Genomic DNA, 11,981 nt, shown 5'->3' with positions numbered 1-11,981 from the left:
TGTCAACAGTATAGAATGGCTTGGGATCGCCTTATGAAATTTCTGGGAAAAGGGAGAAAAAATGAGGACTGAGTTACTGTATTGTTAAAGGACAGTTAAAATACTAAACAAGGCAAGAGCCATCATCTTGTTTTCTTTATCAGCTAATCCAGAAAAGTGTGTAAAACCAGTGCTGTAGAACGAGGATATGGTACAGAATATAGCCAAGTCTGATTATCAGTGGCTAAGTGCAGCAAATGATTTATTAGATCTGCGCTGTGAGGCGACATCTTAAGATTAATTGAGAGGCATTTCTCGTGAGAAAACCTTTAAACAAAATGCCATCCAAATTCAATCTTTCAGTTAGTGTGTCTGTGGGCTTTGTACAGTAAGGTTTGTTTCGACCTAATAGTGGTACAAGTTAGGGGATGCTTACTATGACCTAATTTGAACACATGCTTAGGTTAAAGCCAAAACTCTAACGTTGACACTTCTGAAAGTTTGATCATTTCCATACACTCAAAATCTCATAATGGGCGTTTTTTTTATAAGCGCTACAGGGACAATGATCGGGCAGTCGTCGGTCAGTCGGTCGAGCAATTAAAGGAGAATTCCGGTCGATTTCTACACGTAGCTCTGTTGTTTGTAAATTTGGAGTCATGTCAGTAACAAGAAAAACTAACCAATCAGTGCTGCCTACACCGTGTTATCCGAGTTAGCACCCGACAGGCTTAAACAGGGCAAGTTTTAAACATGTTTTTAGCCTCTAAACATGTTAGAAATGTCATTAAAAGTGCCTACCCATGTGCAGGAATTCCTTCTGAGGTAAAACAGCAAATGTGACTACAGTAGATGTGACAGAAAGGCATAAAAGTTTGTAGTTGACTTAACAAGCTGACTTCTCCGTTGGCTGTTGAAACAGCTGACGTCCCTTACGTCCTAAAGCCAGCCTCTGGAGACTTGACCAGCTGAGTTGCAGCAACGCCATCAGTTGGTTTGAGTCGAGCTGATACGGGCCGGTTCAGACCGTTGCAATTTTTCCATTCAAACGGTTTTATCTCCTCGCAAATCTTTGGTCTGAACTAGGCTTTAGATTTTCATCAAGCAGCATCATCCAGTCATTATTTAAATATGCCTCGTACTTCGGTTCATAACCTAATACTTGCTAAACGAATGACATTCCCATCAGCCTCAGCTGTACATATGCACATGTATGTATGCTAACATGCTAAACTATGATATGGAACATGGTAAACCTTATACCTGTGTAACATCAACATATTAGCGTTGTAGATATTAGGACAGAGCACCGTTGTGTCAAAGGAAACCCCTCTCCCAGCTGCTGGCATGGCTGTAAACTCTGGTTTTCTCCCCCCCGCCCCTTCCGCCTGCCCGTTTCCAGATCAGCTACCAGAGTATCGAGTCATCAGACCCAGGCATTAACGTGCCAGGTCCTCGTCGCACAGTCTCCAAGCTGAGGAACGAGACCTACCACATGTTCTCTGGCCTGCATCCTGGAACCACCTACCTGGTGTCAGTCCGGGCCCGGACCGCCAAGGGGTTCGGCCAGACGGCACTCACCGAGATCACCACCAACATCTCTGGTGAGGCCTTGTGCTTACTGCTGTACCATTTTTTTTTGTGTGTGTGTGTGTGGTCTAGAATTGTAAACGCCAATAATGACACTATGCACTTAAATGCTGGTAATGTTTGCAAAAAATACCATCATGGGTATTATTCCCAACAAGAAGTGATTGATTTTTTTTTTTTAAGCATTTGCAGACAATAGCAAAGAAGACAAAGTAATAACTTGAAATTTGCTTCTTTTAAAGAGCTTTTGATTAAATGACACACGTGTTCAAATTATACAAATTATCTCCATTTTCCCTGAGCCAGACAGCTTTCTGACATGCAGTGCCTTCGCTTGATGAACTGAGAGCAGACCTGTATTATAGTGAATGTTCAGCTTGAATGGTTTGGCTGAAAACAGCTTTGTTCAGCCAACATCATTTCTAACTGAGTCTGTGTTTACCAATTCAAGGCGACACAGCAGCTCCAAAATAAAAGAAGCCCTGTTTATGAGTCGAAAGGGTGTCGGTATGGATCGCGAGATCGGTCTGGAAAATGTTTCTCTAGGGAATGGGAAACACTCTCATCTACAAATGGGTGTCTGCGAGTGTCTGTGTCACTAATTGTGTTTACTCTGATGGAACGGCATGTGCTATTGTGATTTTTTTCCCGTAAGAAAAATACACAGAGTATGTCAAGTGTGTGAATGATCAGGATTTTTTAAGGAATCCATTCAGACGACATCACTTCCATCCACTTTTTTTCTCATTCCTGGATCAGTATAAACCTTGAGCTTTGAACCCTATGCCGCCTTAGTAGATGCTAATCCAAGCCTTATTTTGTGTTGTTTGATCGCTTGTGCTCTGGCTTGTACAGGAAGATCAGTTTGGGCCTAACAGTGGTACAAGTTGGGGAATGAGACTATATGTCCTCTTAAATTTTAGATATTGTAACATGACACAAGTCTTGTCTTTTCCTGGTTTTAAAGGCTGCATTACAGTAAAATGATGTCAATTTTACCAGCCTGTCGTAGCTGTTCTGTTATTTGCTTTTAACCACTTAGACATTATATCCACGTCACTGATGATTATTTATCTAAAATCTAAGTGTGTAATCATTTAGTGGAAGCACCAATTGTCAAAAATATTGTAATACGGGCACCCGTATAGCTCACACAGTAGAGCGCCCATATTCAAAGGTTTACTGTTCGACGCAGTGGTCTGGGGTTCGACTCCAACCCGCGGCCCTTAGTTGCATGTCATTCCCCTTCTCTCTCCCCTTTCATTACTTCAACCCTCCTGCCCAAATGCCCAAAAAATCTTAAAAAAAAAAAAGTTGTAATATTTGATTTTCTCCATATGGCCCAGCCCTAGCCGACAGCTGTCAAGGTAACCAATTCAACGTGCAGTATCACATGCTCTCTCCTGGCTCAGCCGTCAGGAAAGCCCATTGGGGAGCCAGATCCAGCACCGTTTTCAGAAGCAACAAGAAAGTGTAATGTTTTACTATTAGTCTTTTAATAATTCATGCTGGATTTAAGCACCTAACATGCGCTGGCTCAAACCCTCCTCGACACCGCCATGTATTATGCAGACCTCAGCTGCTGTGTGCAGGCGGGAGTGTGTGTTTTCTGGATGACAGGTTACACAAGCAGCTTTTTACAACAAGCATTAATGCCCTGCCTCCGTAGCAAAAACATTTCCAATTCCATTTTGGAGCCTTTGTGTTTTTGGGTTATCTGTTGTACCAGGATAGCCATTTGCTTCACTACATACTCCAGTTAATTCACTCCCTGTAGTAAACAGAGATGGGAACATTCAACCTCATTGTCCCCGGAGCTTTGCTGAGGTTGTGCAGCTTTGAGATCTGTCCTAATTATATTATAAGGGCCTCTTGTTTTCTCTGTAGTTGGCTGCTGTTTCTAGTCATCATCAGTCAATTGCACAATGTGGGAGGCCTCCACGTACTCCAGCACACAAGGGACATGTGCGGGTAATGAATAAAGATAGCACACTACTACTATTTAATGTATTGGTGGAAAGATTACTAAAATATTCGAGCACAAGTGCAGCTACATGACATTAAACTCAAATCTAGGGTGCCCGGGTAGCTCATCTGGTAGAGCGGACTCCCATATATAGAAGTTTACTCCTTATCGCAGCGGGCTCTGGTTCGATTCCGACCTGCGGCCCTTTGCTGCCATTAAAGGCCTAAAATGCCCCAAAAAATCTAAAAAACTCAAATCTAAACCAAACAGATGTGATCCTTTTCAGGAACAGTGTTGAGTGAAGCACTCAGGAAGTGTAATAAGTTACTTTTTTCTTCTTACGCCTTCAAAACAGGTTTATTACCTTACTTATTCCTTAGTAACACGTTACTGCCCAGCACCGCTCAGGTAATGCAAACATGAATTGATTTCTTCCACAGTATTTCAACTTCTTTTGACTCTAGTTTCTGTGCTTTATTTATCCCCTCAGCCCCGGTGTTTGACTATGAAGACATCCCGTCTCCACTGAGTGAGTCGGAGAGCACTATCACTGTGCTGTTGCGCCCTGCGCTGGCGAGAGGGGCTCCAGTCAGGTACAACTAATGCACTGCTCCCTCCTACACCAGCATTCATTCAGCCCTCTTCCTCACTCTGATATTTATAGCTGCAGTCAAAAAGAGTTCTCTTATAGCACCTGAAGACTTGCAGCATAGCAGATACCATTTTAAGTACAATGTTTGAAGAACCGGAGAACTTTTCTGTAAACTTTTTGTACAGCATGTATGTTTCAAATGGATTACATCTGTTCCTTTAATAGAGTGAGGTGTTTTCTAAGCTGGTATTGAAACAACGGCCAAAAACAAGGAGATAACCTTAATATAGCTCTCTGTGTCCTGAAACCTTTACCATGTCAGACAGTGCTGGAATGACGGCACATGCCAACCAATCACATTTTGCCCGGTTGACAGCTGTGTCACTGTAACGAGCGTCACGCTCCAATTTCAGACCGGTTTCAGGCTTGAGAAAAACGGAAGCACAAGGCTGTGAGGCATGCGAGGCTCTGCCAAAGACAAGCAGAGCAGGGTTTTTAAAATATAGTTTGCATTTAACGTTTGGTGTATTATTAGTACAAGTAGTAGTAGTTTGCTGCTCTTGAATGTTTTATGCGAAGTGCTTTGACTTGCCTTTTTGCTGCAATGTGCTTGAATAAAGCTGCATGCCTTACAATACCTTACATATGACAGAAACATTAATATAGTATATTTAGATAGCATGTACAGTGTATCATAATTGACATATATAATAGGAAATAATTTTTTACTGTTATTTTCCATTTTCCAAAGCTTTTGGTATTTGTTTTGGTATTTTGCATCAAATGGAAGCACTGTACCATCTGTGATTTGTTTTTTATTCTCTTTAGCTTCTTTTTTCTTTCTTAAAAGAATAATAATTGTAGTTGCTTCCATACATACAAAGCATAATTTTGCACCCCCCTCCCTCCCACGCCCCATTGTAGAAGAATGGGCACATTTGGCTGTTATTCCTCTCATTAATTATCATAGTGTACTAACCGAAATGTGGTGACAAAAAAGAAGTGATGTACATTTACACTGTACTTAAGTACAAGTTTGAGGTACTGGTACTTTACTTGAGTCTTTTCTTTTCATGCCACTTTCTACTTCTAGAAATATTCTACTTTTTGAGTACTTTTACTTTTTATACTTTAAGTACATTTTCCTGATGATACTAGCATACTTGTCTTTAAGTAACATTTTCATTTCAGGACTTTTACTTGTAAAATAGCATTTATTACAGTGTGGTATTAGTATTTTTACTTCAGTAAAGGATCTGAATACTTGCATCACTGGTCCTGTGTGCTCCACCCTGTCCTGCTGCAGTGCCTACCAGCTGGTGGTGGTGGAGGAGGACGCTTCCCGGCGGGTGAGGAGGAGGGAGCTGGGCTCCGTCGACTGTTTCCCCACACCAAACTCCCACGGCGAGGCGCAGGCCAAAGGGGCCCCGCATTACTACACCGCGGAGCTGGCTCCTAGCAGTCTGCCCGAGGCCACGCCCTTCACCGTGGGTGACAACCACACCTACAACGGCTACTGGAACAGCCCTTTAGACCCCACCAAAAACTACCTCATCTTCTTTCAGGCCACCAGCAACTTCAGAGGGGTAAGAACCATTAAGATGCCTGACAGGGCTCTTGTGTCTGGCGCTCAGACACGCTGCTCTTATGTTCGAGCAACCTTCACAGTCAATTTAGATTTGTAACGATGAAGTTGGAAGGTTGTATGCTGGAGGCATTACAAGAAAGGAAGCAGTCCCCCTGCATAAACAAGGCTTTATTTGTTACCAAATGAAGTGATGTATGTTCTGCAGTTTTAGGATGGCTTTGGGTTTGATTGTTTCCCACTGGTAAATCTTGTTAATGTTGCATTATTTCTCAATGAAAATCGTTCAAAAACACCGCAAGTGGCCGAATGACTCTTAATAGCTTTCACAAGATAATTACAATGTGTATTCATGCAGTTTTTGTCCAGTTGTCAGATTCCCTCACAGTCTGGCTCTTTGAAAATCTTTTTGTCAGTGGAGAAAAATCTAACACTACCTCCCAGGCTTAAAACGATCTGAAAAGGAACTCTTGGGCAATAGGATACGTAATTGAAGCATGAATAAGAAATGTGCTGGCCAGTGTGCACAGAACAGGGCCCCAGGAAGCGCACCAGCTTTTGAAGCCAATTTGACATAGCGGCCAAACAGTGAAATTACAACTTCTGTGTCCGTGACTTGATGCAATGGGACCGAAAAAGACTTTACCCTACAGACTTACATGGGAAAAAAGACATCTGTTAATCAGTGGATACATTTTTTGAGCATCACAACCCTGCAAAATGACTCACCCACTATCAGAATATGATCCATTCGGTCCGATACCATTTGGGAAGCCTAGAAGAGCCGCACAATTATACCATTTAATCCCCATTCAAGTTAGCGGAGCGTTAAACTGGAAGTAGCCGGCTCGGCCGGCAGAGGTTTTTAGCGTGCCTGCTCTATGAGCCCCCATAATCATGGCAACCGCACTTTAAAATTCCTTTTGTTTGACGGCATTTTACTTACTCAGTCTACCATATTTTCATTGTCTATTTCTTGCCTGTATTTCTTGCCTTGTATTTCTTGCCTTGTATTTCTTTCGTGCTTACTTGTTTGTGTGTTATTGTTTTGTTTTTCTGTTTTTTGCTGTTGCTGCTATGCTGCTACTTGTAACGACAGAATTTCCCCGTCGTGGGATAAATAAAGTATAATCTAATCTAATCTAATCTAATCTAATGTGAAAGCAGCGCCGATCATCCGGGTACTTTTATACAAGAAGTTTAAAGGTCCAATATGTAATGAATCCAAAAATGACCCCAAACCCAGCACGCTACAGCTGTAATGTTAGAACAGTCATGAAGGCAGCAAACAAGCTGGCGTGCATTGGAGATGTGTTTGAAAGATGGCAACAGCTCAGAGCCCAAAAGGACGCAGAGTTGGTTACTTTCCTCCTGAACAGGTAGCTTAGCATTAGCTTCAAGCTAATTTCTCACAACTACTAGGGACGGGCATTTTATGTCATTTTATGTCAACCTTTGCATACTCAAATTGAATTATATAGCTATAGCACCTGAGTTGTTTACCTACTCGCAAAAGCAATTGAGACACAGCCAGAAAAGTGATCCCGATTGGTCCTGGCTAACGCCACCATGCTAACCCTGCTAACTGCTAACGTTACCGGTGGACCAAGCAAGTGGGCCACGGCTGTTTACAACGTGTAGCTTTTCTGCGGCTGTAGCCAAAAAACAGTGAGTTATTTTAAGACAAGAGACAAGGGCTGTAAATTGGTAAGAGAGGACTGAGTTATCAGTGTGTTTAGCGATTGTTGCCGTAATTCTAAGTCAATAAAGTGTGTATTCCGGTTTGGTGGAAAAGGACGGCAAGGTGATGGAATTTTTAGCAGTTCCTAAAGTAATTCTAAGACAAAAAGTGTGTGTCTGCCAGTTGGCTACAGAGCTCCGCGTGAGCATGGGCTTTTATGACTGTCAATAAATCCAAAATCTAATGTTAGCTACTCCGCTGCGCTGTGAAGTATAATGTCTGGCTATGTGAGACAAGCGTCTAGCAACATTGTTGTGGATGCTGAGGTCTCATCCTGCCAACCTCCGTGAACTTCCAGTCTGGAGAGGAGGGGGTGGGGGAGACAACTCTCTCCAGTATTTTGAATTTGGATTGCAGTAACTAACTTTAAACACTAGCTGTAAGTATTCCATATTGCACCTTCAACTTTTTTGGCTTCATGCGCTATTGAGCAACTTTCATAGGCATGAACAGGCCCCTGGCTGGAATGCTGTATACAGATTTGATTATACATACATCTGTGGTACAGAATCATAACGCCCCTATGGAGCTCATGTGCGTCTGCTTGGCTGCAGCTTTTAATCGAGATATCAGTATCTGAATCTTGAGCAGATGCAGCCAGTGTCCTCTGGGTGCTGCAAGCTGGGCCTCCAGATCCAGGGAAGAGTCCAGTCGGCCTCTGGTCCAGGTCAGGGCCGACACACTGCGTCTGACTGAAATCTGAAATCCGCGGGAAGCTTTATCCATCATGGACCACCATTTGTGACAATTCTCCCTTAAGACCAAATTAGAAGCTCTGTTGACACACAGCTCTGAGTTAACACAACAAACTGAATATTACATTTCATGTTGATAATTGTCTGTTTTGTCCTGCAAACATTGTCAGCTCCAATCTGTTTTCTAATCTACTGTGGGCGAGAGATGGGCCGCCCACGGGGATAAATAATATTATTTTGACAATTACCCTGGATAAATGAGATGAACGAGGCTTACTATGGGCCGCCATTGAATTGAAGCAAAGTAATTGCTTTGGCAGATAGGCCTTCAGTGGGGCTTGAAAGAAGCGTGGTTAGGGCTGCCAGTTTCTTTTGAAACACACAAGGAGGAAAGAACACACACTTTTCTAAGTATATTTTCTCCCTATCATGTCTGTAAGAGTTTATATCTAGACTAAAAAGGAAAATAGCAGCGTGTTGATATTTCATTTTAAACCCTTTGTTGCAATTACCATTACTCATCATCTGGGATTACCTGTCGCTCATTCCAGTGTTTCACCTACTGAAAATACTGACTTGTATTGGGTTAATTTGGGTTCTGATCGGTTTTTGATCCAGTTCAAGATTGGCAAAATACCCAGATTTGTTAAGCTAACAGATCTAAAATTGCATCTTTTATCTGTCCTTTTGTCTCAAAGAGTATGGACAAAAACATCCGGTTGCAGGCCTTTCTTTTTTAGATGGTGCAGCTTTATCAGCTATACCAATCAACCAACCAATCATGTATTAATGACCACATGGCTGAGGCTGGTGAGATTTGCTTAACGGTTACCAAAAGTTTATTGTGTGTCTAGGTCACTTGCTAAAACACCCAAATGTTATTTGAAAGATGGTGCTTTCTACAAGTCAGTGTCTGGACTCAAGGTTTTGCTCGTAGTGACAAACCCACAGAGAATTATCACCGGACTCGGCAGTTCCAGCCAGCTCTACGAAGCGTTTAGGTTCAGTCTAACTGCTCTTATCAACCCCAGTTCCATCAGCAGGCAGCTGTTTTTCAGAGAAAAAAGCTCTGTTAGACTCACTGCACTGTGGCTGCTCTGCACAAAATAGCAGAAAGCTGGCTACAATGTAGCTGTGAACATTACTTAGCATGTATCAGCTGGAGAGACAGATTTGTATCTGAGGAGGTGGAGACCAAAAACAGAGCTAGGAGAGTGAATACTGACTTTTTTTCAGGTGGACAGACACACGGCAGCAAATGAATTGTTGGTTCGTATCTGCTGAATGTGTGAAGGCCAACAGATTGCCAACATGCTGTGTTCCACACAGCTTGTTTCACTGTCCCAAAGTGGCAAAATAAATCAATTGTGTTGTTTTGAATGTTGCTTTAAACTCTCATGCACATCATATTGATATTTTAGGCTAATCACCACTTTTTCCTAATAAGGGACAGCTGAGAATGAAAAATAAGATGTGCAGGGTTTGTAGGCTCTTAAGCCAGCATCAATGTGCTTGATACATCATTACATAAGTTATTATTTTCTCAAATTGGTAGTGTTTATCTACGCTCAGAAAACAAAACGTTAATACATATCTCAACTGAATATTTGATTTTTGTTATGTGTAACTTTATTCACTTACAAAAGTTGAAAGCTAAACCTCAGTGGATTCTGTGAGGGATTAGGAAGGATTCAGATTTGATAATCAGTTCCAAAGGAATCATATTCGATAAATTGCTATCCAAGTCCATCCCCAAGGATTGGGATTCTTCAATATATTCCTTTTTCTTAAACCACATTGGAGGATTAGTCGCATTAAACCACTGCTTTGAAGAGCACCGGTGTCGGTTCCAAAAGGCCAAAAGCCCACCTTGACGAAGGACAGGGTGACTCATAACATACTACCTGCCGCTGCTTTAATAACCCCTGCGTGGGTGTAAATATGACTTATCTGTCTGATGTAAGAGATGAGAGGAGATGAGAATCCACTTAAACCAGATTTCCAATTTAAAAAAAATAATAATTTAAAAAAACGTTTTAGGTGAAAGGTTTTTGACTCCAATCTCAGAGCACAGATTAGCATAATTGCCCATAAAGGCTGATTTAACTTCCTTAAATCTTAATTTGGTAACATGCCCCTCTATCTCTGGGATAGAGGTGGGTGTTTTTTTAGGGGAAGATGGAGCCAATCAGTGGACCCGGGGTGAGGGACCTCACATGGCGGAGGGGAGCACAGGTCTCTCATATCACAAGGAGATGTCATCCGCTTGGAAAAATTCAATTATTTCCTCCAAATAGCAAAGGTCTGGGTGACATTGCTACACACAGCTGTGTTGCAGCTTTCAGACAAGGTTGAAGCAGACTGACTCATAATTACGTAATCACTGTCGTTGTTTTTTGTTCCTTCTAATGATTGTGTCTTCATGGTATCGAGACAATTGAATAAAGTCAGCCTTTTCTTTTACTCCCAGGAGACCAGGATAAACTGCATCCGGATTGCTCGCAAAGGTAACTCTTTATTTCTTTTTTTCAATTTTCAAGATGCTTCATGTACGTTTTCACATCAGTAAATCATTACCCCATGAATTATGGTTCATATGAAGAGTATATCTTACACATGGCAATCATGAAGGCTATCTTCTGGCCACTTGTGCGTCTTCTACATCGTAAGCTACTAGGGATGTTAATGATTAACCGTTTCTCTGACAATAACAATATTAACTGAGTAATACTATCAGTTAAACAGTTAAAAACAATATTATTAAAAACAAAAATGTGAAATCTTTCCGTACGGGTAAACTGGAACTCTGCTGCCTGGTTGTCGGTTAGCGGTTAATGATCGGTAAATAAGGGTCCGCTATTGGTCAGGAAAACAAATCGGAATTAGCGTCTCCATAAGCTATCTAAGTGGATTGTTGTGTGGCTTTACAGCATGCACAGAGGTGACTCACAGCGCAAAACAAGATGATGGTGCTCTTCTTTTAGTGCAGGTGGAGCCTCAACTTAATGACATTTATATCGCAAATATCAAAGGAAGTTAAAGTTATAGAGAGACAAAGTGAAACTGGAACCTCCAGCTTCTGTTCCTGAAGCAGGAAAACAAACGGATGTTTGTAACAACGTGGCCTGAGGTTCAGATATTCTACTAGCTCGTGTTAGATTTGCTCTGGCAGATGCGTCTGGTTCCGGATTCCAGATTTTCAGGGGCTTCAAACGATGACTGACAACTTTCAGTGTTTTTGTTCGTCATGTTGACATAATCTTTGGCTTGCGCACCCTCGCACCGGGGAGACTCCGAGCATAAAACATAAACCTTAGCAAAGAGGAGCGCTGTTGAGGCATTATATCGAAAACAACCAAGATGGCTGCAGCTGATGTGGAACTCTCTGTTCACTGCAAAAAAAAGGGTGTCTAAAAAATAGATAAAAACACTAAATCTGAACTAAAAGGTACTCAAAACAAGTGAAATTATCGTTTCATGCAACAAGATAATTTCACTTGACAAGCTTGCTTGATTTAAAATGATAGTGTAAAGTTGAACACTCTTAAAACAAGATAAATTATCAAATACTTCTAAAGTTTTTTTTTATCTTGGTAAAAAATAAATAATTTGCAGTGGTGAAGTACTATTTTCAAATTTGGATTGCAAAAGCAGCAACACTTGCTCACTGGAATGTGACGCACGCTGTAGTCCATTTACATTTGTCCGTCACGTTTCGTTGCTCTGATTGGTCAAAAGTCTATCCAATTGTGTCCAGACGATGGCCATTGAAATTGAAAATAAACTGAGAGGCTCCAGACTAACTCGCATTTGTGATTTGGGTCTGGTTATGT

At 41.6% G+C, this 11,981-nt stretch overlaps 1 protein-coding gene and 1 long non-coding RNA gene across 10 annotated transcripts in view; one reads left to right on the top strand and one right to left on the bottom strand.

The window, feature by feature from the left end:
- LOC116702075 (receptor-type tyrosine-protein phosphatase U) overlaps positions 1–11,981 on the top strand; it is a 221,250-nt gene that overhangs the window by 146,025 nt on the left and 63,244 nt on the right. For all 9 annotated transcript variants that reach the window (XM_032536175.1, XM_032536172.1, XM_032536173.1 and 6 more), the window contains exons 10-13: positions 1,382–1,583; positions 4,026–4,128; positions 5,434–5,713; positions 10,619–10,655. In XM_032536175.1, coding sequence (XP_032392066.1) covers positions 1,382–1,583; positions 4,026–4,128; positions 5,434–5,713; positions 10,619–10,655 — 622 coding nt within the window. The remainder of the gene's footprint in view (positions 1–1,381; positions 1,584–4,025; positions 4,129–5,433; positions 5,714–10,618; positions 10,656–11,981) is intronic.
- LOC116702133 (uncharacterized) overlaps positions 7,120–11,981 on the bottom strand; it is a 16,430-nt gene continuing 11,568 nt past the window's right edge. The window contains exon 4 of the long non-coding RNA XR_004335066.1: positions 7,120–7,130. This is a non-coding gene — a long non-coding RNA (uncharacterized LOC116702133). The remainder of the gene's footprint in view (positions 7,131–11,981) is intronic.

This window comes from Etheostoma spectabile, chromosome 14 (genome assembly GCF_008692095.1).
Source record: "Etheostoma spectabile isolate EspeVRDwgs_2016 chromosome 14, UIUC_Espe_1.0, whole genome shotgun sequence".
Taxonomy (NCBI): domain Eukaryota; kingdom Metazoa; phylum Chordata; class Actinopteri; order Perciformes; family Percidae; genus Etheostoma; species Etheostoma spectabile.
This window is presented reverse-complemented; position numbering and strand designations above follow the sequence as displayed.